Below are 26440 nucleotides of genomic sequence, written 5' to 3'. Positions count from 1 at the left end.
GTGGGTACCTTTGCCAGATTGGGTTGGCAGCTGTCCAGGTCATAATGCTACATGTCCATAAGGCGATGAAGAGTGTTCACAGAAGTGTCCAGAAACATCTGAAAGGGACATTGCGGGCCACCTGACCAGTCCTACACATTTTTTTAAAATATCAATTACTCTATCTGTGAGCTCCCCTCATCCTAGAATAACTAAATGCCACACTTCCCATATTAACATTTGTTTTCAGAACAACCAAGCACAAGGTAATTCTGCATAATGCCAATTTGAAAGCTTAAATGAATACCAATCCATCAAAATTCTGCATGGGGTGGGTGTGGAAGGGAAATTGAACTGGCTGTCAGAGGTAAACAAGCCGACAACATGGACAGGTCTGTAGTGACCCAGGACATTGTTGATGGCTGACTCCCTCGTTGTTAACAGCTACTCAGCCAAACTCTTCATGTGTCGGACAGTCATGGCATGGAGAGTTGCCGAGCATGTCTCCCAAAATAGGTTTGAGTGCAGTCATCGTGTAATTTTAAGACAAACAGATGTCTGTTTTTATAAAAATCCAATTCAGGCTGCATGGTGTGACTCAGTTGTTAAAGGCACTGCCCTGTGCGGTCATTAGTCATATTTACAGCAAGGCCTCACCAATCGGTGTGACCTAAATGATTTTGGTTTGAGGAAGTGATGAGAGCTTTGCTTTAGACATGCACCCTGGTCTAGGGAATGTGAAGGGGGACAACGGATTCCTATTTGTGGATCATTGCCCTATGATAGCTGCTGTGAATTTCTCTTATATAAATGTTGGATTGGGCTCAGCTGAGTTGCACCCCTTGGTTGTGTAGCTTCTGGGCTATGCTATCTGGGCTGGCACATAAAGAATAGCAAATTGAATAAGGCCCTGGAGTATGGCTGGTACAATGAAATCACACCACAACATTAGTGATTTTCTCCCCCCCCCCCCCACCCACAGGAAGGGAGAAAAACAGAGGAAGAAGCGAAAGGTTTGAGAAGCCAAGGTCGGAGGGAATGAATCTGAGGCAGCGTCCTTGCCTTCAGGAAACTTGTTTTTATTGCCAGCAGTTGGATATCTTTATCTGAAATGTACTGTTGGGTACATTGGTTCTTAAAGCAAGACATAAATGTCACAATTGCAGACTTTGGGTTTAACGGTAGGTTAATTCAAGCGATTTAGAACTAAAGTTTGAAAAGCCTTGATGTTTGAAGAAAACGTCAGTATTTTTCTTTGGATTTGAGACATCATTGGAAATGAAGTGCTGTCTTTATGAGTGTGTCAGTTGCCCTTTTTTAGACCTCATCACTTCCCCTGTAAAAACATTAGTCCAAAACAGGCTGCTCGGTACTAGCTTTTTTGTGAGTTGTTTTCAGGCGCAGTTAATTCTTCTGAAGTTTGGGAATGAGTTGTATATGAAACCAGCTTGCTTGCTTTGCCCTCACCCATTGCCCTAATTGTAAAGCACAAGTTACAGTGTCCCATGATTAGTCTTATCACTGGTGCAGTGGATGAACTGGGAATTTCCACGCAGAGGTTATGCACTCTCCAGCTGCAGACAAATTGTTCTTTTATGGCTCTGTGGATAGTACAAATATCCAACGTGCAGCTTTGTGTCAGCTCATATACAGTAGTAAACCTGGCAGCATTTGTGTATCGCCCTTACATTCACATAATTTTTGGAAATGCGCAAGCTTTGAGCCATACCAGAAAACTTGCTGTTTCTGATCTTATTTTTGAGAATAGTTAGTTAGTAGAGCTGATCGCTGGAGCCCACAGAAACTCTAGAGCTTTTGCCTACCTACATATTTTACATTTTTATAGTCTTCAAAGGGTTGTCACTGTTGATTGATAGTAGCTGCACCACACAATTCTGAAGCCGTGGCAGTGTTGATGGTAATTTAAACAGCCCTCTTTCCCCCCTCCACCACCCACCACCCCTTCCACCTCTCCTTGCAATAAACATACAAATAATGTTGATCATTTTTAAAGTTAAAACTACAGGCAAGTAAAACTCGTGAAATGAACACTTTTGCAACTGAATGCCACGTTTTATTGTTCGTAAATCAGCTGTGAGGAGACTTAAAACGTGAGCCCTCCACACTGTTTGCTAAATTTTAGACACTCTGGCAGGCACACAATTGTTCAGAGGCTGCAGTAAGTAAACCTGTCAAACACGAATGCCCTACATGTTCAAAGCTCACACATAGTATGATGTCATTGTTAGAACAGAGCATGGGTTGTTTTCTTCCATATATAGTAAACTAAACGAATTGCTTGAAAAATGAACACAAGATCTTATTAACTCCAGTGGAACTCATTACTATAAAAACTGTGTAGGTCACTTTTCGACTCTTTTTGCCTGCTGCTAAACAGATGATGAGATCATTCACTTGTCATCTTTATTTTATCTCGCCCCTTTCATTTTTGACTATGTTAGGTCAAAGTTGCTCCAAGGAAACTGCTTGTCAGTGTCACTAATGGATCATTCATTAAATTCACTGTTTGGAGGAATTCAGATCTCTCACAAAGCTTAAAAATAGGATTTCAATTTACTGAATTTAAAATAGTTCTGTCACTTTATTATGGTGGATTAACATGAAGAATCTGCTTGCATTGAACATCATTAGTTTCACCCAGGAAAAAAAGGCAATTCACTTTACAGTATATTCTGTGAAGCGCTTTGAAACATCTCAAAGACATGATAAGGCGCTATATCAAATGCAAGGATTATTATTATTAATATAGTTCCTTGTAAATTGCAGCAGAATATTTACTTGGGAATTTGGAGAAAGTCGATCTAAAATTTGAGAATTTTTTAATGGAAATATAAAAAAGCTTATGCATTGAGTTATTTTGCATGGTTTGCTTCTGGGTTTCATCGGTATTAAATGGGGCTAATTACCATTGACATTTTTCACAGCTGTAGCTTTTTCACCTCACTTAATGAGTGTTTTTTTTAAACTCCCAACACCATACCCTAACTAAGTGGTTAACATTCTCTCAAGGCTTTTAATTGTACCAATTTTGTGGAATTGCCTCTATAATTTATCGTAAACAACAATGAATTATAACTACTCAGTATAATAGCTCATTACCTTGCAGCAGATCTCCATTAGTTTATATACATGTCTCACTGGTTTACTCATGTTACTAGTTTCTTATTTGAGTGAAGACAAATGGTGAGGGAATGGGATTGGAAAGATTCTTAGGGCTAATAAAATGAACGAGAAGATTTGATGGACTGAAAAGCTTCTCCGTTTCCTTCCTGTGAAAATTCTGATTTCATGAAGACATCTCCATCAATGGTGCATGTGTAATTCCCGTATTAGTTTGATCGATTTTAAAATCTTGTCGACGTTAAGTGAATTGGATTGGAGAAAAACTTATTGGGTTTTGTTTCTTACAAAGCTACAAGCAGCCTACCTTAACGTTTTAAAGCAGAAGAATGCACGGAACATTTTTCTGAAATAGTTGCCCAGTGTGTGATGTTTTTTGTAGCTGAGACCATAAGTGTGGGAAGACTATTTCACCACGGGGGTGTTGCAGTTGATTTGAATCCTGTCCTTCCGCTGGCTTCCACACATATGCTTTCCAATGGGTCACTGGATAGCAAGCTGGAATCTTGGTTGTTTTCTTTCTGGCTCCACCGCTCAGAGGCACTGTGTTCAATAATAACGCTCCTTCTGCTATCCTGACTGAGACCAGCCAAGTTCCAGATGTGTTTCCAATGTGATGTGTGTCGTTTCTGATGGGCAATAGATTTACTGAACTACTGGATATGTAGGTTATGCAATGATAGATCATTTCTATAAAATGTCACACACCAATCCCTCTGGTTGCCCCTGGTCTAGCTACCTTTACAATTCAAACTTCTCTCCTGGGATAGGTATTTATTGATGACAAGTTGTTCAATGTACTACCTTGATTTCAATGGAAATCGTAAATGGGACAGATGCTTCACTCCATCTTGAGAATTAAATAGTCCACAGCTTCTTCCGTGCTAAAGTAACTGCCAAGTTTAGAACTTAGCCACACTGACTGAAAAGTAGCTGGTCTGAATCTTGGTTCGTGCTGAGCTCACCAAGGTGGCCAACTGCACCAAATGGCTTCAATCCTTTTGTGTAAGGGGAAAATGTTGGCAATGTTCAATGAGGATTCGCTGGCTTCCTCCTTTTGTCCTTAAGTTGCTTGCCTATCACAATTCCCCCATCATTTGAAGTAACTCTGATGTAGACTGTTGTATTGAATGTTCACTAACATTTGTTTTAAGCAAAGATTCCAAGTGTTTCCAATTGGAGGTATCTCATGTTTCATGTTACCTTTAAAACTTTCTAAGCCCATGTGGTTTATAATTGAGAAGTTTGGCGAGGTCACTTTCAGGAAGACTGACCTTTTAAACCATGGTTTTGTTTTGGAGAGGTGAAAATGTATCTTTAAGATGATGGTATTTGGCAGCAAAATACTAGACTTTATAACAGCCTGCAACTTCCAAAAATGGAGTCGGTTTCCTACAGGTTCAAAAGGGTTCAGTTCCAAAATTCTTTTATAACAGCTGGAACTTCTAGAGAAGGAGGAAACTTTTACCTGAAACGTGCTTCAGAATTTGACTGAAGTTACAATCCCACCACCATCACGCCGAGGAGCTGAGAAAATATTGCAGTTCCAGGCATCTTTTGTACATGTGTACCGTGATCATGATGCCCTCATCAGATTGGAAATTTCAGTGGGCTCCAACTTAGCTCCAGGGTCAGGCACTGGGGCCACAAGTGAGTGTTTATTGTCAGCATGCGCTTCCTGGTTTTGACAAGTCAGACTTCAAAGTCTGGGTTTTTCATTGCTAGCAAAACCAATCTTTAAAACCAGTGAAGGAAATGCTTTGAAAATAAAATTGCTCCCACCTTGGTTAAGGAGAGATGAGGAAGGTTGAAGGAAGTAGAAAAGAATGTAGGAGTTGCTAACTTTTATATTAAAAAAAGTTTTAAAACTGATTATAGCTAGTAGATAATAGACCCATTGCAATAAATAGATATTGAAATGAATAAAATGAACTTCTTGCTGAGCACAGATGATTTATTTACAGTAAACTGATAACTCGACCCTGGTTTAACTTGTCACTACCACTGATGAGTTACCAGGAGTTTCTGTACATTATTTTTTATTTAAGAATCTTTTCAGTGTTTTGGCAAGGTTATTTACAGTCATGCAACAATTTTAACGGTTAAGTAACTTTTACTGTAATTTTCAGTGTTTTTGCATGATCTGAAAATTGACAAAAAGCAGTTGGCACCAAAGGAAGCTTAAGTTTCCATAGACATAGCAGTAACCAAAGGGTTGACTTTTTAGTGTGCCATAGACTTTGAGTTTTGCAGACACTTATCTTATGCAGTTGTGGTTCTTTTGGAATGCTTCTATAGAAGCAGAGATTTTCAGTGCACAAGGAGACTGAGTTGCACTGTTCTGTTACCTCGCTGCAAAATTGTTGCTGCCCTCTTTAGCAAACTGTCCTTTTGTTTGGAATGTTCACAGTTTCCACATCGACGTGTGAAAGTCGTGAACAAACACTGTGACAAGTACGTGTTGTTTGCTGGATAAAACTGTTTCTTGGAAGAGCAGTACCGTAAATCCTCGTAAACCGTCTGCTTGTATTCCCTTTTCCTGCGGCTAGCAGGGCCTGATGCTGTGTACGTGAATCTTTACAAATATGCTTGAAATGAGTGGGGGGTGGGGAATGTTTTCTAGCAATCTCTGAGTTGTCCAAAAACTGATTATGCCCAGTTGCTTTATGTTCCTGGCTGTCATAGCTGAAGAAAGTCAGATTTAAACAGTCATTTAAACAGTGGTTTTAACTTGAGACAAATCTGGAGGAGAAATGTTTTGCTATCTGAAACTTGCAACTTCACAGCTTGCAGGAGCTGTGAATGTTTTTGAACCTCCCTTTTAGGCATGTTTTCAACCGAAGTATCGTTCACATACTGCAGAGTTACTCTTGGATCCTAACACTGGGGAGGACAAATTGCTGTTTGTTATTATTCTGCTAAATTCCATCTGAGACCTGGCCAGAATACTTCGGATCTTGGTCTAGAGATGAATCCTGAAAGGATTGTTGTGCCTGGCAAAGCTGTGTATGAGGTGATCCCACCATGATTGTGTGTCATTCCTGGGGATCCCTGAGGGACCGTTGATGATTCTTGCAGCTTTTGTCCACTGGTAGCTTTAAACAAAGCACTTTTTCATGCCTGCTTTCAGCAAAAATCACTAAACTCACTTTTTTTTCTTCTCCAAACCAGAAAGCACTGCAACACACAAAGTATAACTTGCTGTACTGCTAAGAGCTAAGCAGCTTTGTATTTTCCTATAGCAAACAAATGCTTGTGTAGGCTTCTATGTCACTTGAGAATTCATATATAATTTCTAATTGGCAGCAACTGTGCTGTATGGCTTTGTCCTGTTCTCTGCCCTTCTCCCTTTACACTCTTGCCCTTCTTGCACTGCACTGTGCCCTTCCTATACTGTACTCTGCCCTTCTCATTTCCTCTGTTTTCCTCTTCTGTAGGCTCAGATGTTCTTTATATTGGTCCAGCAAAAGGTAAGCTTTCAATTTTCACACAGGGCTTGTGCTCCAGTGTGTTGCTGTGAAATGCACAATTATTTGTGTTTGTTTTCACCATCATCAGAATCCATCCCATTTCTCATTGTTTCCAAAAAAAAATCAAGGCTTGCATATTGACTGGCATTATTGGTGTTTGGCAATTATTTATCTTGTTGATGTGAAATTCACTGGGCGTTGTACAAAGTGTTGGTGCTAATTATGTTTTATTTAACTTGCCTTTCTTTAGGAAGTATATACTCCAGTCCAGGACTATATAGCAAAACTATGACTCCAACATACGATTCAAGAGACGGTAGTCCACTTTCCCCAACATCGGCCTGGTTTGGGGACAGCCCGTTGTCAGAAGGAAATCCTAGTGTTCTTGCGGTGAGCCAGCCCGTCACTTCTCCAGATATTCTGGCACAGCTTTTCAAACCCCAGACTCTCCTTGACAAGGCAAAGACCAATAAAGGGTAAGTGCAGATATTTTTCTTCTTAACTGCTCAATTTGTTGGACGTGAGCTGGAATATGTTATGTAACAACCCAGAAGATGCATAAACCTTTATTGTACATTCTTTGCATGTTATCCTTTTTAGATGGATGGATTCATCAAGGTCCCTGATGGAACAAGATGTGAAGGATAATGAAGCTTTACTGCTCCGATTCAAATATTATAGTTTCTTTGATTTAAATCCAAAGGTACGCATTAAAAAAGTAAATCTCTTAGAAAATCCGCAGGAAAAAAGTGATTTTTAACTTTTAATCATAAAATGATTCATAACACTGTACAAAACAAAATGGTAAAATCTTTTACGTGGATAAACTGAAAGGTCTACAAGGCACAAATCATAACATTTTGGTGAAGGACCAGTAGGAATTGATTGGAAGGAATCCTGTGGCTGCATTGGATGAATTGGGTCTGGCACTCATCTTTCTTTTGCAGCCTTTGATGCATGTTATGCAGTTAATTATAGTTCACACAATATAGTATACTCTTGATAACTCAACCCTGGCTTAACTTGTCACTACCACCTAAGTCATCGTGCTGTCAATATCCCACCTGCATTTATTTATATATTTATACACACGTTTAACACGCCACTCCAGAAAACTCGTCACTGAGCCCTTTTCCCTTGGAGTGACAAGTTATCAGCAGTTTTACTGTATCTTTTTCAGTCAAGCACGTAAAGAAGATTGTTTGAAATGTCAAGGGTTCCTTAAAATAACTGGTCTGGGTATGAGTTTTGTCCTTGTGCAAGACCTAATATTATTTCTGGCGCCCTGTAGCGTGGCCCTGTTTAGATTGCAAACCTATAAATGATATTAGAAATTACAGCATTTGATTATTTTAACAAATGTTTAACATCAAAATACTTTTTGTAAGTGTGCTGAGACTATTTCTATGCGATTCCTTTCAAAATCTTTAGTGAATTCGAGTTAAATTGCTATCTGATTGGCTCGTGTACTCTGTTCAGTTGTTTCTTCTCTGGAAATCTCTACCAATTATGACTATTCTAAATGATAGTTCTCCCCTCAAATTTCAGTATGACGCAGTAAGAATCAATCAACTTTTTGAACAGGCCAAATGGGCTATTCTCCTAGAAGAGATCGAGTGCACAGAGGAAGAAATGATGATGTTTGCGGCTTTACAAGTGAGGAATTGCTTCTGCATCTCTGTTGTAATTTTCCTGAAATTTGTGGGACATTGTTGTTCAGGTGTTACAAAGTCATAAAACTCAAATGAGAGTCTGTCCAAGAGATCTGTTTGTCTCGACTCTGTACAGGTCGATTCCCACCACCGCCCACACACACCCCCTCCACACACACACTTGCTATAAAGCACCCTGAATTATTTGAGAAAAAAAACATACAGTCTCATATGCCTGCAATAGGGTGGGCATTTTATTCTGCAAAACATCTGCCTTGATGAATGTCCAAAGACATTCATCAAGGCAGATGTTTTGCAGAATAAAATCTGTTATTTCTGAAGGGTTTTCTCCCCCTCCCTCACAGGGGCATAGTTCCTCGGATGTTCTCTGGTACCGAAGGGAATATCGCAGTCCAACTCAATCCTAAACTTTCCTCCGTGCACCTTCCAAAAGGAGTAACCTGATTAGCCGTTGGGAGCAAGAATCCAGCTCATCTTCCACCTCCTCAGAAAAATGAGGGTGTTGAGGCCAATTTTAGTGTGCAAATGCTGCTCTGTCTGAGATCAGCTAACGCAGCACAAACTGGGATTGGAAAGCATGACCTTGTGAGCTGTATTGCCTAGTAGGCAATGCTTTTTCCCAGTAGGCCATCAGAAGGCTCAAAATTGGCAGCAAAAACATGGCACTAGATGATTAAAGAGTTTCTGTGTGTGTAATATTTTGGCACTTCCTTAACTGTTGTATTGTTGCTCAACATATTCTGAAATGATGGAAACATTGAAACTTGAAACCATACGCAGAGAATCTGGGTAACATAATTCTGGTAGAAATAAGTTGCCATGTTAGCCCATGTGATTACTTGGTTTCAGAAATATTGTTGATCAACTTAACGAGTAATGAAGTGTTATTACAGTTAAAACTGAGAATATTGTAAGAGTTATTGGATCCTTTGTAGTGCTACACTGTGATATTTTCGATATCTGGAAAGAGAACACTTGTGGTTTTCTTGCACGAGGATTCTACACATCCATGCAGTTGCCAGTTGGAATGAAGGAATGGATAGATAGTGAAGTGCGAGACTTTGTTTGAAAGACTCAGCAGCACCTTCTGGTTGCTTATAACCTCACATGTTGTCTCTTCCAGTATCATATCAACAAACTGTCCATCATGTCATCCGAGAACCACATGAACAACAGTGAAAAGGAAGTGGATGAAGTCGATGCAGCTCTTTCTGACTTAGAGATTACTTTGGAAGGTGGCAAAACGTCAACTATTCTGGTAATCGCTAAAATCTTAGTCTCTCTTGTGCAATTAGGCAATGTCCTAAGCTGAATTCCCCATGTGATCGACCCGAATTTAAACTTTGAAATGAGATTTCTTACATTTAGAACACAAACCCACTAATTTGCTGTATACCATGTGAGCGCATAAGCTCTTTCCCAGGATCATGTGTATTGCAATGTGAATGCATCATGAATGTGTTCTATTTATATAACCAAAGAATGTGATCTTTTTTAAAGTTGTGAATTTAGCTTGTATTTAAAACTAATGAATAATTTTGCTTTGTAATTGTGTTGATAACTTGGAACTTCTTGTTTTAGGGTGATATTACTTCCATTCCTGAATTGGCCGACTATATTAAAGTCTTCAAGTAAGTCTCTCGTGTTTACTTGTTTATCCTTTCCAAGTTTGATTTTGGCCACATTTTTCCCATGCACCTTCTCCTCACTACCCACACATTATCTATTGCCCAGATAGACATTTAGGCAAGGAAATCTGAAGAATTTGTATTAGAACAGCCTGTGATGTTTACATATGGTTTTCTGTAATGTGTATTTTGCTTGGTTGCATTTTTTTCTGTTTGTACACATGTGCTACTGGATCTGAGCAAAACTCAATAGTTCCTTACATTATCCCACTATAGTTGTACATTATAGTTATCCAACATATGAACAGTCCAAAGATAATGTCAGCTTTTAGATTTATTTCTATTTCACTCTTGAGATTAATTTTAACACAAAACTAATTCTCTACTCTTTTGATGCTCCTTCAAATAGGAATCTTTTTTTAAAAAAAACATTTTGGACCATTGTGAATGCCTGACATAGTTACTTTCAGTTGGCTTGGTAAAATGGTCTAAAAGTTTGATTTCTTTGTGTGAAATCAACATTGTGTTGATGTGACTCTTGTTGAAATGTTGCGAGTGATTCAACCATCTTGTGTATTGCAGGCCAAAGAAACTGACACTGAAGGGTTACAAACAGTATTGGTGCACATTTAAAGATACCTCCATTTCCTGCTACAAAAGCAAAGATGAATCCCATGGACCGCCTGCTCATCAGATGAACCTGCGAGGTAAGGGCTGCTTATTTATATTGTGCCAGAATAGAGTGGCATCAGCATATCTGAGAAACCCCACCAGAACAAGCCCTTTTACACCCCAGGAGACACCTGGAATGGGATAGCAGGCAGTGTCACAGAAGCCAGGAATATTAGACTCACTTAAACACCTTGATTGGGAGACTGCAGGGTGGGTGTACTGTACTGTACTTCCCACGGCAAGTTCTTTACTACAAAAACAACTCGGCGAGAGGTCAGAACAGTTACAGGAAACTAGAAGCAGATATGCTGCTCTTGCATCCTCTCTGTGGTTCCACTTCCTTTATTCTGTGGATGGTTTTGCCTTTAAAACCATTCATAAAATGATTCCCACAGTGTTAATGATGTTTAATGATTATGCAGTTAGTTTGGTTGAATGCTAAGACCTGAATTGCAAAGCTGCTTCTCGCACCTCATTCTTCAACTAAATTCACACTTGGATTATACATATCTAATCACAACCAAGAATCAGTAGTACTTTTGTGTCTTTATCATTCCTTCCTTCATCCTCCCCTGAAGACGCTGACTCTTAATGTCGAGTTTGCTACCTTCCTGCAGTATCCTGCAGGTGTGAGCTTGGACGGTGAATTTTGGCAGGCAGGGCCATTTAATGAGATGGGGGAAGGGGGGGAAGGATGCATTATTGAACTGTGTGTAATCATGTCTTCACACAATACCTCTGTCTATCTATGTGTAAGAGCACATGCAAACAGGCACGTACACTTTCTAGCAGGAATCACTAGTAGCAGTAATTTTTTTCCACCCTCCTTCCCTACTGAGACCAATTTTAGTTCCTTGCTAATGTCAGCAGATTTGTCACAGACTAACCCAACTTCATGCAGTTTATGTTTCCAGAAAATATGGCCCATGATTAGACTTAAATATTAGTCTGTCTCCCTGTAGTGTTTTTAGTTAACTGTACTGTATAATTTAATGAAACAGGATGTGAGGTGACCCCTGATGTAAACATATCTGGCCAGAAGTTCAATATCAAGTTGCTGATACCAGTGGCTGAGGGGATGAATGAAATCTGGCTCCGCTGTGATAATGTAAGTACTGATTTGTTGTGTTTTTCTACAGATATTTCCTGTGCTAAACATTGTTTACCTTCATTAATTTATGTGGAACCCCCAAGGTTACCAGGAAAATATAAATGTAATTAAATCTTAAAGCCAATGTAAATATTATTTAAATTCTGATTAATGGGAAGTAGCATCTCCCCTCCCTCTCTAAAAAAATAACTATAATCATTCTAAAGGAAGCTTCTTGAGGCCAATGTTGTATTAAACAAATTCTGAAAATGTTGTGTATTCTCTTGAGAATATGATGAAATATTTGTACTTTGAAGCTAACTGTTTTTCTTCTGATTAGGAAAAGCAATATGCACAGTGGATGGCAGCCTGTAGATTAGCATCCAAGGGCAAGACAATGGCAGACAGCTCCTACAGTCTTGAGGTGCAGAATATTCTATCGTTTTTGAAGATGCAACATCTGAACCCTGACCCACAGCTTATTACAGACCAGAACTCAATAGACATCAATCCTGAGTGTCTTGTCTCTCCTCGCTATTTGAAAAAGTATAAAAACAAACAGGTACTTTAGCTCTTAGGTATTTTGCCTCATTTGTTTTTCCATTTGGTTTCACTGCAGAGCTTATGTAAATCTTCAATTATGACTTCCGTTTAAAGAGTAAAAACACGGTTTACAAGGTTGAATGTTTCAGCCAGATAGCTTTGGGTTACAAAATATTTGGAATTATACACAGTATTAACTGTGTAGCACTGTATAGCATGCTGTCTGTCTGCTTTCTACTAACTAACTGTAGGTCCTCAAGTCAAATTTGCATCAATTATGTATTAAAGTAAGAAACTGCAGGTAGCATCACAGCTGGCCAGTCATCTACTAATGCATTGGTTCAAGCAGCGTTTCAGATTTTACAATATTGTAACTGGTGAGTGGGGTTGACTTGTCATCTACTGGAGGGAAAACATTGCCCTCCCAGGAGTATTATATTCAATTATATTGTGCAAACTTCCTCTGTACTAGTATCGTTTGCAAACTTTCTGACAGTTGAGGTTGTTGATTTTTCTTCCGTTAATAGTAGGGTTTTGCCGTTTCTGTCCCCCAAAAATAAAGATGACGCATTTTAACTGGTAAATAATGTACAGCCTGAAAAGCTGCAAACATGCGTTGCTATTGCTCTTCAGGGAGGGGTTCCATCTGGTTCCTAGGGATCCTGTTCCACAAGCGGGGCCGGATTAAATGCCTCCAATCTTCCTGAGGAGCAAGCTTTCAATGTTATGAGGTAGTGCTCCAGTCGAAAGAAATGTTGAAATGCGTTTTTTTTAAATCATCACAGGAATAAGCAACTACAATTTATATTTAAAAAAAGCACTACAGGTCATCCACATGAGGCAAACTAAACCTTTTCTTCTACGGTTAAATATTGTTGCACACCTGATCTGGCAAACTCAGAACAAGAAATGAACCAAGCAGTGCATAGTGCCCTATCCCCCTGGACTGCAGTGCCTATTTTCAGTGTTTAGGTGTAACTACTTACGAAGGGGAAATTCCAGCATCCTATTTTGAAAGAGGGAGGCAACTTCAGCCTTCAGTAAACCTTGCTGAATAGATGCTTATTCCTACATTGATCCTGTTGTAAGATTGCACTTTTTTTATCGACCAAAAAAACTATCAACCAAAAGGAAATCGCTTTGCAAATCGGCACCCGCGCTCACCTACAAAGTACACCGTCGCTACATTTTACAGTAAAATCTCGTGAAGCTTTGAGCTGTCATCCTTCTGCCTGGACAGGCTCTATCAATTGCACTATTATTCAGTTCTCTGTGAGTGCTTTGTTGTTACTAACATTTGAGTTGTGCGGGTTTGATTTTAAGGCAGTTCCTGTTGCCTGTGTAACAATTCCTTCCTCTTGGCAACTCTCTTCCTATGGAAAAAAAATCCCTAGGAAGGGAAATCTGGGTAACCAGCAGTGCTGACCTATGCTGCTGTTATTGAAATTAACTCTTATGACTTGATCTTGTGGGCTGAATGGCCAGCTGTGTGTTAAAATATGTAGTGTGGGTACACGTGATGCCTATGCAGGTCTTGTGCTGGGGTATGTTAAACCTGAATAACCTCAAAGTGACATTTAGTTATTTGCCATAGTTTCATTGCAGCGTTTAAGTAAAATTAGTAGCTCGAAAATACCTTGTGGAGATTGTGACTGTACAATTCTCCAGTTTGTGTGGAGAGTATTAGCATCTGCACAGGCTCTTGCAGTTTTTTATTATTGGAGCCACCACTTTGTAGCCTCAGAGGTCACGTAGCTATATACTGAGGTAATTTATCATTGAATGTCATGTGGCTGTTAGAGAAGGGAGGATGAGCTTTGATATCAGCATTTAGATAATTTCTGGAATGTGACTTTATAAGCTAGCATGGGAAATTAAGTCAGCTAGTTCAGTTTATGGGGTTAGAGTCAAAGTTCAGCTTTGCTGACTTCAGTACACAGAAGGGTTTCTGAGCTTAGCTGCATTTGTTTGTTGCTACATCCAGCAGTCATTACAGAAGTATTTTCACGTTTGCAGCAGTAAATCAAATTGTTCCCTCACTTGGTCCCTTAAGGGCTAATGAACTGCCAATGAATTCTGCAAATGCTTCTCAATTCTTAACTGTGCAGTTTAAAGAAGTTATGACATTTTCTCATCACTTTTTTAGATCACTTATCTAGATCATTGAACATTTGGAAGAGTTACCTCCTGAAGTGGGTTTTATTGGTAGAACAGTGTATATAATTCCATTTGTGAAGGTAGAAAATTGTAAACAATTTAGTTGTGGTGAAGAAATTTGCTGTATTTTTTTAAATGATGCTTTACAGCAAGAAGAGACTTAAGAAAACCTTCCAGTTATTCTTTCTGAATTTTAATACGTAAGAAAATGAATATCTTAACCCATCCATTCAGTATTTATGAAGCTTTCCTTTATACTGGACACTCATTATTACTTTTCACTTTTTCATTGAAACCTGAATATCTACAACTCAGATTTTTAAAATAAATATTTGTGCATTGTTTAATTTTTTTTAGCCCCATTTTAATGTGAAACAAGATGTGACTTGCATTAGATATGTGCATGGATATCTAGCAGTTTGGTGGTAAAACTACTTGCAGAAGAGATGATTTCTCTGGTATTCCCTAAAGTCTTTGATTCAGGAACAGGATGCAAGAAGCAGATGGCAAACATTAGCCTTTGCTTTTGTATGGTGAATAAGTGGCCATTTTTAAGATTACCAAACTATCTTCCAGTTGAGTTACAAATAGAAGTTATAAACATTTCTGTACCTATTTGCAGAGACTGTGCTGAAGCTAAATGGGCTGGATAATTCTGAACTTATTTAGTAGTTGGATTCCTTTTGTATTTCCTGCAAGTTTAAATTCCTTATTCATAACGCTGCCTTAACACTAATGTTGCTTTTTCATTGAACATTTTTATTTTGCCTTTTTAACATTGAATGCACACAGAGCCTGCTTAACAGACCTAGTGGGTTTTAGTTATTTGCTTAATCTTATTAGGCATTTTCTTTTCTTGGGGGGTGGTAAGCAGTTGGGTGTGAAAAGCTGTTCTTGTGCTTTTTGTTACCTTATTCTCACTGCATTTTCTTTCGACTTCCTTTTCCTCTTCGTGCTGCCCTCTTCAGCCAGGCTATGTAAGGGACTTGGTAAGTGGACAGTTCACAATCTGTGATTGGAAGAACTTTGTGTGTCCACAATTGTTGAATGTTAAATACAGAAGTGAAAACCTCCACTGGATCCAAACGTAAACGGCTTGATTTTGAGCGCTCCGAATTGAATGTAGTTTCTGACTTATTCCAAAAGCTTTTATGTGACTTCAAAGTACAATGTTGTGTATTTACAATGTAATCCAATGAATCTGTTTTATAACATCCAAGCTTAAAAAAATCTATCTGAGGTCAAAGTATCTCTTCTGCTTGTCAGTTTTAGGAAATTGGAATAAATTTATCTGTGATCTGTGACTGCTGTAGAAAGGGGATAATCAAGAACTGGGAGTAATAGAAGATTAGCGGTGTTTCACAAAGCTTACTGTAGACTGACATTCAGAGGTGCTTGAAGAGTTTCAGGAGATTGAGTCACTCAGCGTAAAATATGGTATGAAGGCAATGCTACCTCTTGGTTTCCATGTTCAATCATGTGACAGTGGAAGTTTTTTCTGGTATTGACTGTCTTTTTATGTGTGTGTTTGTACATAACAATGATTAATTTGGTAGAATTAGTTGTGTCTGTCCTTTTAACCCTATAACAGATTTTTGCGTCTTTCCACATTTTATTTTCTTCTCTTGGGTTTGGATTTACTTACTAGAAGCTGTGATAATAATGGGATTGTTGAATTTTCAGATCTCTGCCAGAATCCTTGAGGCCCATCAGAATGTAGCTCAGATGAGCCTTATTGAAGCGAAGATGAGGTTTATTCAGGCATGGCAATCGCTACCAGAATTTGGCATCACACACTTCATTGCCAGGTAACTGATGAAGGATGAAAGAAAATCAACCTTGTTGCTCCTGAATATTGTCTGCCATGAGGCTATAGCTTGTTTTACATTTGGCTGGAAGAGCCAGAGGTTTTAATGCAGCTTTAATTGTTTCTACAGAGGAGATCTGGATTTTAAGTAGTCATTTATGACATGTATTTACTTGGAATTTGAGCTCCCAAAAGCTTTCATTTTGCCCTTTCTATAGCAACCAATGTTCCTTATGTTCCTTCTGCTTTCTCTCCTCCTTTCATCCCCACCCCCAAAATCATTGCTGCATTGATAGACAATGAGTGAAGTCCACATGATAGACCTCTCATGTACATTGGATTCCTCTGTACAGGAACAAGCATCTAACAACTCTAAATTGGACGCTATGGTGAGCTGTAATGTTCGGGCTGTGATCCAGTGGTAGTGTAGAGAGTTTGGGGACTTAATACTCTTATACTGGGTCACTGATCTCACCAGCATTGCTGAGTGTAGGTAGAATGCTCGTAAAATGTGATCTTTTGTTAATTCTTTGCTGACCCCTAACTATCTTGCACATTTAAAGAGACGTGTGATGCCTTGTACTTTAGGTTTCAAGGAAGTAAGAAAGATGACCTGATCGGAATAGCCTACAATAGGCTGATCAGAATGGATTCAAGTACAGGAGACGCGATCAAGACCTGGAGGTTCAGCAACATGAAACAATGGAATGTAAATTGGGAGATCAAAATGGTAAGATTTCTGCCATGGAAAACAAATGACATTCCCAAGTTATTACAATTAGATTTTCATGCCTTTTACTTTGAACACAATTTACTTTGTGGTCAAATGGTATTTGGTTATTTTAAAGAACTACAGGATAGTGGAGAATTGATTGTGAGTATCACAACTGAGAACTAAGGCATCATCATTATTATTATTATTATCCAATTATTTCCAAGCCTCTTTTTATTTTTATACCAGTGTATTCCTCTCCTAGAATCATTGGTTCTTGTCTCGTATGGTTCTATAATTCTCAAGTAATGGTTCCATATTTCTCAACTGCCTCACCCCCTATGGCCATCTTCATATATAAGCCAAGATATTCAACCCATTGGGCATCGCAGCTGAGTTTGATTCTGTCACATTTCAGCAGTGGTTTGCAGTTGGGAGTGGAGAACTCATTTCTTTATACTCTCCAACCAAGGGACATTGAATCAGTTGGTGCAATCCAGCTAAGATAAGATAACTCAGCACAAATAAGGAACCTGAAACTCTTGCACCTTTAGCTGTACACTGAGCAGTGACTTTACTATCTAGGCCATTGGGGAGCTGCACTTGTAGTTTTAAAATGTGTGTGTGTGTACACTAAGTGTTTATTTCATAAATATAGATCAGTCATAACATAGCAGTCTGGTGTATTTTCCTACATCCGTCTTTTTAAAAAGTGCATTCATTTTGTACTTTTTTTTCTTTTCAGGTCACAGTTGAGTTTGCAGATGAAGTTCGACTTTCTTTTATCTGTGGAGACATCGATTGCAAAGTAGTTCATGAGTTTATTGGTGGTTACATCTTCCTGTCAACACGGGCGAAGGATCAGAACGAAAGCTTGGATGAAGATATGTTCTTCAAGCTTACCAGTGGTTGGATGTGATGGCTTGAATACATTGAAAGATTAAACCCAGGCCATAAAATGCCTTTTAGATATGAGGGCTGTTACTCAATATATGCTGCTATTCCAGCAAGCGCCTTGTACTGTAACCTTTTACAATGGATTTTGTTTTAATTCCCAGACCAGTAACACTGTTTGTGCACTAACAGGAACACTTCTTAGTCACTCGCTTATCAGCCCATTTTTTGACACAACTTGAAAGACCACTCATCCAGAATCTTGATAATTAAAGTCTTAAAACAAACCAAATTGTATGATCTGTAAGCCATCCATTAAAAGTAATATTAAGAGCAGAGGAATATGAAGAATATTTATCAAACTTTTTGCATGTGCGTTTTACTTTTAAGAATTTTACTGTGTTTTGTTTAAAAGTTAACCCTCAATATAAATCCGGACTACTGCAGGTACCTGGGAAATGAAGGTAGTTTGTGTTTGGGCGTAAAAGAACACATTGTTTTAGCTTGCTTATCCAAATGTCTGGTTATCCGTTTCATTTGCAAACTGTATTTCATTTTATATCGTGATTTATTTTCTTTACACCTTATAGTATTATGTCGTGGCATTGTAATATTCACCAGCATTAGTTAAAACTTTATTTCATTTAAAATATGCAATCTTTCCACTACCTTATGAAGTAATGCTATATGAAGTATTCATTTCTCATGTAACTAATGTAAAAACACAAGTTTTATATAATTGTACAGTTTTTGAACTATAGCGTCACAAACCAGTTACAGAATGTGCGTAGAATATTTTAGATTTCGATGTGCTTTGCAGGTAGACATAACAGTAAGAAAAGAAATTTTATTTCAATAGAAGAAAATTCTCATTGAGCCTTGCTTAGTAATATCATCTTTCATTGTAACAGCTTGAAGGAACTGTGTCACAAACATCCCGATTGGTGGAGTATACCACTGTTTTTGAGACTCTGTATAAATGCATTTATTTTAAATAAAAGTTAAAATCTTTTATTTAAAATGTCTTTTGTTATTTTTATTTAAAGTATTGTTTTTATTTCAAGTAGATTGGCTTGAGGATAACTTGGTAGTTGCAGGTAACATTGTTTGACCCAATTAGGGTGGCAGAGATTTGATTTGCCTGATTGACGAGTTCTGCTGAGCGGTTTGGAGTTTTTTATTAAAAAGGAAATGAACTCCAGAAAAATCAGAAATCTGTTTAACATTACACAAATAGTATCCTAAAATATGGATTAGTTTACTCCTGTTCCTTGTATAATTTTGAAAACTAAATCCTTTATTTGGCACTGATGTCTTAATGGAAACTCCTGTATTATTAAACAAAAGGTCACTTTTGGTGGTTTCGTTAGTGCCTGAGTGAAGTCCATGTAAGTAAACTGACTTGTATTATCTCATTGATACTTCAATACATTTGGCCTTACAGTGGTTAAATGTAGCTTGATACCTGAGTTTTTCCTGTCCGTTTCTCCCTCCCTTCCTGAATAACCTTGGGCAAGTTTCCTTACTCCACACGCCTAATAAAAATCCCTCCAAAACCCAAAACAATAATAAATTGGTCATTTTCAATCTACGACTGTTTGTGGGACATTGCGCAATTGGCTGCCGCATTCGCCCACAAATATACAGTCAATTCACTTTACAGTGTGTTCTGTGAAGCGCTTTGGGACGTCCTCCCGACGTGAAAAGCGCTATATCAAATGCAAGGATTATTATTATTATTATTACTCAGCCACTGTTGAACAAAGGCTAGGAACCTCCTAACAGAGAGGCAATAGTTCCAAGCCACTTGCTTACCCTCCATGAACACAAAGAGGCCTAAAAATAGGACAGCTGTGTTATGGTGCATAACCAGGAATAGTGAAGAAGAAAATAGAACCTTTTTGAAATAACTGACTTTATCATGACCACAATTAGAGTCCTCACAAAAGGCCAACCTTCTGGTTACACCAAGGCATAAAGCTGCAGAGGAGAAATTTCTGAGCCAACAGAATGATGTCTGAAGCTTTTTGCTGCAAGCTTCATGAGCCTTTCCCCCAACCCCCCCACCTGGCTCCACTGGCACCCCATCCCTCAATTTTAAATTGCCCTCCTCGATCCTCGCCCTCAATTTTAAAGCCTCCGCAATCTTGTCCCACCCTATCTATTTACCTTCTAAAATCTTAGCAACCTGCCTTCTTCCTCACTCTGCATTCATTCCTGATGTGGAGGCCTGGCTTTGGTGCTAGCAACTCGTTGAGTTGTGGCTTCTGTGATGGATCTTTTAGAAGACTGACTACCTCTCAACATCTCTCTGTTGCAGAGGATTCACTCTGGCAAGGAGTTGCACATCTTCATACAGTTCATCGGTATGTATGGTGGTGGATTGTACTTTGTTCAAAAGCAAAATAAGTTTTCTATGCCAGCTGTCAAATGAATAATATCACATCACTGCACAAATATAGAGTTGGTGACTTATAGAGAAAATTTAAGTTTCCTAAGTATTCCCATTCTTCTGAATTTGTAGCTTTTCCACTCCTGAAATGCACCAGACAAGGTTACCAATCTAGAGTAGGAGGTAACCTCATAACATATTTGACCCCCACTGCTGCCAGTGTAAGTTCAGTTAACTCAGTGCAGCCTGGGTTTTGAACTGGGTTCTCCTGGTCTCTGAATTTACTGGCAAATCATTGGGTGATTTCACCAAGTCTTCGGATGACCCTTAAGAAGGGGTTTTAACAGAGAATTCCTCGTCTCTTTATATTAATAACTACAGGGAAAATTCCCTTCAGAGTTAGCAGATTCAAGGACAGTATAAATAAGTGATGGAACATTGATCTTATTTAGGGCTGTCTTATAGACTTGGAACCTTGACAATTGTCATCCATGTCAGATCTGCATTAAATACAGATTGAAGCATCTTAGGAAATCCTCAACTGAATTAAAAGCCAATGGTATTTTATATTGCAAGAGTACTTAACATAATTAATTTTAACTAAAAATTGCTTTTGCTACTAGTTGGAATATTTCCATTTTTTTCAAATACCTGTTTATAAAATCAGTTGGATGAATATGGAACTATTTGAAGTATATTTGGAAGAAAGCCACAAGGTGTGATCATCTCTCAACAAGTGTTACTTGGATTTAGCTGCAAATAAGGCAAAGCTGTGTTATTCTCTGCTGCAGACACAAAACCGACAGGTGCTTAACCCCCCTAAAGGAGCTTCCAGTTTGGCATTGACAATCCTGGTATGTGGTGGGTAATGAATGGCGAAATTCTTCACTACTAGAAGCAGCGGCTTTCATTACTGAAGTTTTCTCCCCAATTACCACAAACCCATGTGCACTATTTACCCCCCCACTCTGATCTAGTTTTGTGTGCAATTTGTGTGCACTGGCAGTCTGAGCATTTTTCCCCAACTCCTCCCTCCACAGGCTGCAGATCATCCAGAACTCTGCAACCCGTGTCCTCTCCCTTACCAGGCTCCGTGACCCTATCGCCCCCATCCTCGTTGACTACTGGCTTCCCATCACACAGAGGATACAGTTCAATGATCTTGGTCCTCACCTTCAAAGCCCTCCAAAGTCTTGCTCGCCCCTAACTCTGCGACCTCCTAACCCCTATCATCCTGCCCACTCCCTCCACTCAGCGGGCTCCGGCCTGTTTCATGTCCCCTTTGTCGCCCGCCCCACCATTGGTGGACAGTCCTTCTGCCCCACTGCCCTCACCCTCTGGAACTCCATCCCGAAGTCCCTCGCCTCGCCCTCTCCCTTGCCTCCTTCAAGACCCATCTCACGACCCTCCTCTTCGACCGTGCCTTCGATCTCCCTGCTTCCCCCACTAACCTCCACTCTCCCCAATCCTGACCCCCAGCTCGGGTCCAAAACTCTTGAGTGTCCAGCACCTTGGGACGTCCACCCGATGCCGTCCGGCATGGAGGGCGCTATATAAATCCAAGTTGTTGTTGACATGAAAGGCGCTATACAAATGTAATGTTGTTGTTGTTGTTGTTTGTGATACCCGTGCAATGGAAAAGATTACATTAAAATTAAGCAAAATAAATGATGTCAGTTTTGGTTTATGTTGATGCTTTCTTGTCATTTATTCAGCGTTGTCCAAATTGAATATGCATTTTCTAACGATAGCGGTAACGCATGTGGACAGCAAACCATAAATTCTATGATTGACTTGGCTGAGGAATTCATTTCAGAGAATAGGGAATATTGTGTTTTAAAGCTGAGTAATTGCCTATTTTACAAATTTGAGGAAAAACATAATGAATTGTTTTGGATGAATTAATGGAAATTTCTTCTCATGAGCCTGAAGCAGCCAAATAAAATTGGAGAAAGTGATTGCTGGAGGAAGTTCCTGTCAAAAATTGTTTGCTGCCCAAGAGATTGACATAGTATATACACGTGTTTTCAGTAAGCTAGGAAGCTTGTGTGTTGCTTGGGGCTGGACTTTGTTTCACAGTTGGAGACCAAATCATGGCTTTAGCACTGCTGCACTATTTTTAATTCAACTGCATTCCAATTTAATGGCCTGAAAACAAAGGATTTGTGTAAGTTAGTCTAGGAGTGAGGTGTGGATGGTATTCCCAATCCTCCAGTCACTGCTGTGACTGAAGGCATTACTGGCTTTAAAAAAAAGGTTTTGTCAGCATCAGACATTTATATTTCACCGAAAATATATATATATTTTTAAAAGTACTGATTATCATCTCTTTTAAAACACAAAATGTTCTGTTCCTACAAGGCAGGTGTAAGAGTACACAGAGTTCCTTTGTCTTTATATATTCATTCAACTGGGAGTGGATCTGAAACACCAGTGTATTGCATGCAGTGTTGAAATTATGTCTCTTATAACATCTCTGATGAGTGTATCTGTTTTAGAATTTTATTTTTGTTGCATTTGTTGCTGAACTCAAGACAGGGCAATTTTAGCCAGAGACACGATACCTCATCCCAGACTTAGAGGTCACTCTATCTGATGCCTTTCCCACCTCTACAGTTGAATAGCCAGCACACACTCACTGTCTTAGCTCACAAGTGAAGAATGATCAATTGGGCAGTCAGTGCTTGTAGAGGCCAGAGTAAAATCAACGCTGACAGGAGAGGTGGAGGAGAGAGCAAGAGAGAAATATATATATATAAAACTCATTGTGTGCTTTCACTCCATGAGCAGTAGTGTGAAAATGCTCTCTAATGCAAGTTTTAGTATTACCTCCGCTTACCCTCCCAGTTTAGGAGGCTTGCCTGCTGATTTTTGCCACAAAAGCTTCCTCTCAGCTGGAAAAGAATGATCTGGACTGACCGCAGCGAATGTCGTTGCACAGACAGCTGTGTCTCCCTGTGGGTGGGATTTGTCCTGCTCGTTTTTCCGACAACCTCCCTCTCTCCCCCCGCCCCCCGCCCAACTGCCTTCTTGGACTGAGTGCCCTGCTATTGTGAAGTGTTCTCGCCAGCAAAACGAAACTAATGGGAGTACATTGTAACGTGAAGGCTGGGCAGGTCTTATACTGAATAGAGTATGTCCAAATAGAGTAATTCTCTTTCTATTTTAAAGCAAAATATGAACATGTGCATTTATAATTGTAATTAGGTGACTTTGCTCTGGGATTACTAATAACTGAACAACTAATTCGCAAACCACAAGTTGATAATTTATTTATTTTTAAATGCAGTATTACTGCACTTTTTGTAAATTAATTGGAATTTTTGGGTTGATTCCAAACTGCGTATTTGAAACAAACTGTCTATAGGATTTCTAGCCTATACTCTCCATCTCTTTAGATTGAACTTCCAGTAAACAGCACTAAACATCTACATTTCTAGGCAGCTGTTTTGAGTTGCACATCAACTGAGCTTTGGCATTCTGAACCTTGTTCCCCATAGGATGAAATTCCACCACATAAATTGCTCCCAAATTTGGCTCTATCCTGGCAGTTTCAGCTCTGGATTTCCATGGAAACATTTAATACAATTCTAAAACATTTGAATCAGCGCAGGAAACTGATTCAAAGTTTCTCACTTGATTACAGTCAGAAGTCGTTTTCTGGACAGAGTGACTTGCTTAGGATGACTGTGTTGCGTATTTGGTTCACACCCTGTTCTTTGATATGCCAGACTTAGATTGAAATCCTATTCCTGACCGATGAAATCAAATGTTTTCTATCTATGTAAAGCTAGATTGCAGTCATGTTCATTTCCTACTTGAACGTGATCCAGTTACTGAGCCACGCAAGTCCACAGGGCACTTTTGATCACAGACCAACCAGCCACTCTGGCTCCTCGGCGGGACTTCGAGGAGTAGTCCAGTCACTAAGAGCAAGGATTCTTCCCACTCAGCTCCTGTTAACCCTGCAACGAATTCCCTAAGGGTCAGATGGTCCAAGCTGAACAAGCAGCAGGAAACTTGCCAGGCAGTGCTCTCAATAGCAAGCTACCAGCAGTACTTAAATACATACCCTGGGATGTGTATGCCTTGGCTCTTGCCAACCTGTGCCTAATACTCACCAGAATTAGATAAGCAGGATGCATTCCTCCAGGGAGAAATTGCACATTCTATCACAGACATGGGAAGCTTTCATGTGTAAGTGGGCCACACATATGGAACTCAGTTTAATTTGGATACTCTTAAGCATGGTGATGGTTTCTCACATATGTATGACACTTGGCCGACTGAAACAAAACAGATGTCTATGGGAATGGGCTGGCCCTCAGTGTGGCATTGTGTGTATTCAGAATGTTATTGAAACCGACCATAGAAACTAACTGTATTGTTATTGATGTTCTGTGGATTTTTGGCATAATGAAAACATAAATTTAATGTTTTCGAGCATTACATTGATTCTGTGAATGGGAATGTGCAACCAAGATAATTGAACATGTGATCAGGCTAACATGGCACTCAGAGTCCCTTTTGCTGTGAGACCATGACCAATGGCAGGGCTGGTGTTAAAGCATCAGAGATATTCTCGCATGTTTTGCTGCAGGCGTACTCTTCGAAATCAAATTACCCCTAAAGAACGGTGCAGTGAGACAGCACATTGGAGCTGCAGTACACTGTGCCATTGAAGTATAATCTGACTCGTGGATGCAGGTATTTCTGAATAGTGCTGCCCTGCCACTTGTGTGTTGTAATGTCATGGGCACTCACGTGGAGTCCCGTAGCTCAGTGGTTAGAGCACTCACTTTGCAAGTGAGAGACCTGAGTTCAATTCCAGGCACAGGGCGAAACCTTGGGCAAGTTTCCTTACTCCACACACCTAATAATAATCCCTCCAAAAACAATAATAAATTGGTCATTTTCAATCTACAACTGTTTGTGGGACATTTCTGTGCGCAATTGGCTGCGCGTTCGCCCACAAATATACAGCCAATTCACTTTACAGTGTGTTCTGTGAAGCGTTTTGGGATGTCCTCCCGACGTGAAAAGCGCTATATCAAATGCAAGGATTATTATTATTATTATTATTATAACGATAGTTCAATAGCTTCCAAATTCCATTGATCAGGACACTGACACCTTCGGGTGAGAGAAGCGAAAAAACTGGTGGGGAAAAGGGGGGAGAAAAAGCATTTTACATTTAAATATGAAAGTTCTGGAATCATTGAATGGTAAAGATTAAATAATAATAATAATCCTTGCATCCTATTGAACTGCTTTTTATAATATCTTTAAAGAGGTTTTGTTTCGCAGCACTTTTCAATGCTGATATAGGCTACTTCCCAGAGCTGACTTCAAAAACGTGCTTGGTGTATGAAATAGTTCTTGTCTCCAGTAAACATAAAAAAAAACATCAATGCGAAATTGAAAACATGCACATTAGTTGCCTTGGGAATTCAGTGTGCCTTGTATTGTAGCCACTGGAATGATAAAATGTAAACACGAATGTATAAAATCCTCTTGAATATTGAGTTGATTTTCCTTTCCTAATGTACTAGAAATTCTTGCAATAAGTGGAAAAGAAGAATAAAATGATGTAACAATTTAATGATACGTTCTTTTATTTAAAAAAAACTAACTTAGCTAAGCAACAATGTATTCAGTCACACTAGTAGGCACGTCTAAAGCCCATCATTGACTTGTTTGCGTGTGTCAAAGCAGAACGGGTTGCTGCAGGACAAAATCTCATTCACAGCACCATGCTAACAAAGATGCGGGTAACTGTTCTGTGGTGCGATAGAGTAAAGGAGCCCCATGAGATTAACATTGCCTAATGAAAGCATTATTAACTTTTGGCATAGTATGTTTCCATCAACAGGAATCATTCTACTGGCAGCTTTATAAATCAGAATTTTTAATAAATATTTCAAGCCCCAAAGTCTGGTACGTTGGTTGTCTTTAGAATTCAGTTCAGTGAACAACAACTTGGATTTGTATAGCACCCTTCACGCGGGGTAACGTCCTGGTGCGCTGGAACTACAAAGATTAAATGTGAATATGAATGTATAAAATCCTCTTGAAAATTAAGTTGATTTTTCTTTCCTAATGTACTAGAAATTCCTCATGTCACGCAGATCCCTCTTTCCTGAGACTGACTGTGGTTTGTATCTGTGATGTGTTGTATGTGCCTGTGATGTGTCTTTGTGTTGTGTGTATCTATGTCGTGGTGTGTGTTAGGTTAATGGTGAGGAGTGGAATATCTCTCCAGCTTTATTCTGGGCTTGGACT

General features: G+C 39.2%; 1 protein-coding gene across 5 annotated transcripts in view; it reads left to right on the top strand.

Annotated features, from left to right (window-relative positions):
* Positions 1 to 18778, top strand: part of fermt2 (FERM domain containing kindlin 2) — a 43294-nt gene extending 24516 nt beyond the window's left edge. For 2 of the 5 annotated variants that reach the window (XM_042337977.1, XM_042337978.1), the window contains exons 5-17: positions 6558 to 6590; positions 6841 to 7066; positions 7191 to 7293; positions 8139 to 8246; positions 9387 to 9521; positions 9845 to 9894; positions 10474 to 10598; positions 11565 to 11671; positions 11994 to 12215; positions 15322 to 15342; positions 16037 to 16161; positions 16749 to 16890; positions 17618 to 18778. In XM_042337977.1, the coding sequence (XP_042193911.1) occupies positions 6558 to 6590; positions 6841 to 7066; positions 7191 to 7293; positions 8139 to 8246; positions 9387 to 9521; positions 9845 to 9894; positions 10474 to 10598; positions 11565 to 11671; positions 11994 to 12215; positions 15322 to 15342; positions 16037 to 16161; positions 16749 to 16890; positions 17618 to 17791 (1571 nt within the window). In that variant the 3' untranslated portion in view covers positions 17792 to 18778. The remainder of the gene's footprint in view (positions 1 to 6557; positions 6591 to 6840; positions 7067 to 7190; positions 7294 to 8138; positions 8247 to 9386; positions 9522 to 9844; positions 9895 to 10473; positions 10599 to 11564; positions 11672 to 11993; positions 12216 to 15321; positions 15343 to 16036; positions 16162 to 16748; positions 16891 to 17617) is intronic. The other 3 variants (XM_042337980.1, XM_042337979.1, XM_042337982.1) reach the window with 3 other exon arrangements.
* Positions 18779 to 26440: the final 7662 nt, after the last annotated feature.

The sequence above is a fragment of the Callorhinchus milii genome, unplaced genomic scaffold (genome assembly GCF_018977255.1).
Source record: "Callorhinchus milii isolate IMCB2004 unplaced genomic scaffold, IMCB_Cmil_1.0 Scaffold9, whole genome shotgun sequence".
Classification (NCBI taxonomy): Eukaryota; Metazoa; Chordata; class Chondrichthyes; order Chimaeriformes; family Callorhinchidae; genus Callorhinchus; species Callorhinchus milii.
This window is presented reverse-complemented; position numbering and strand designations above follow the sequence as displayed.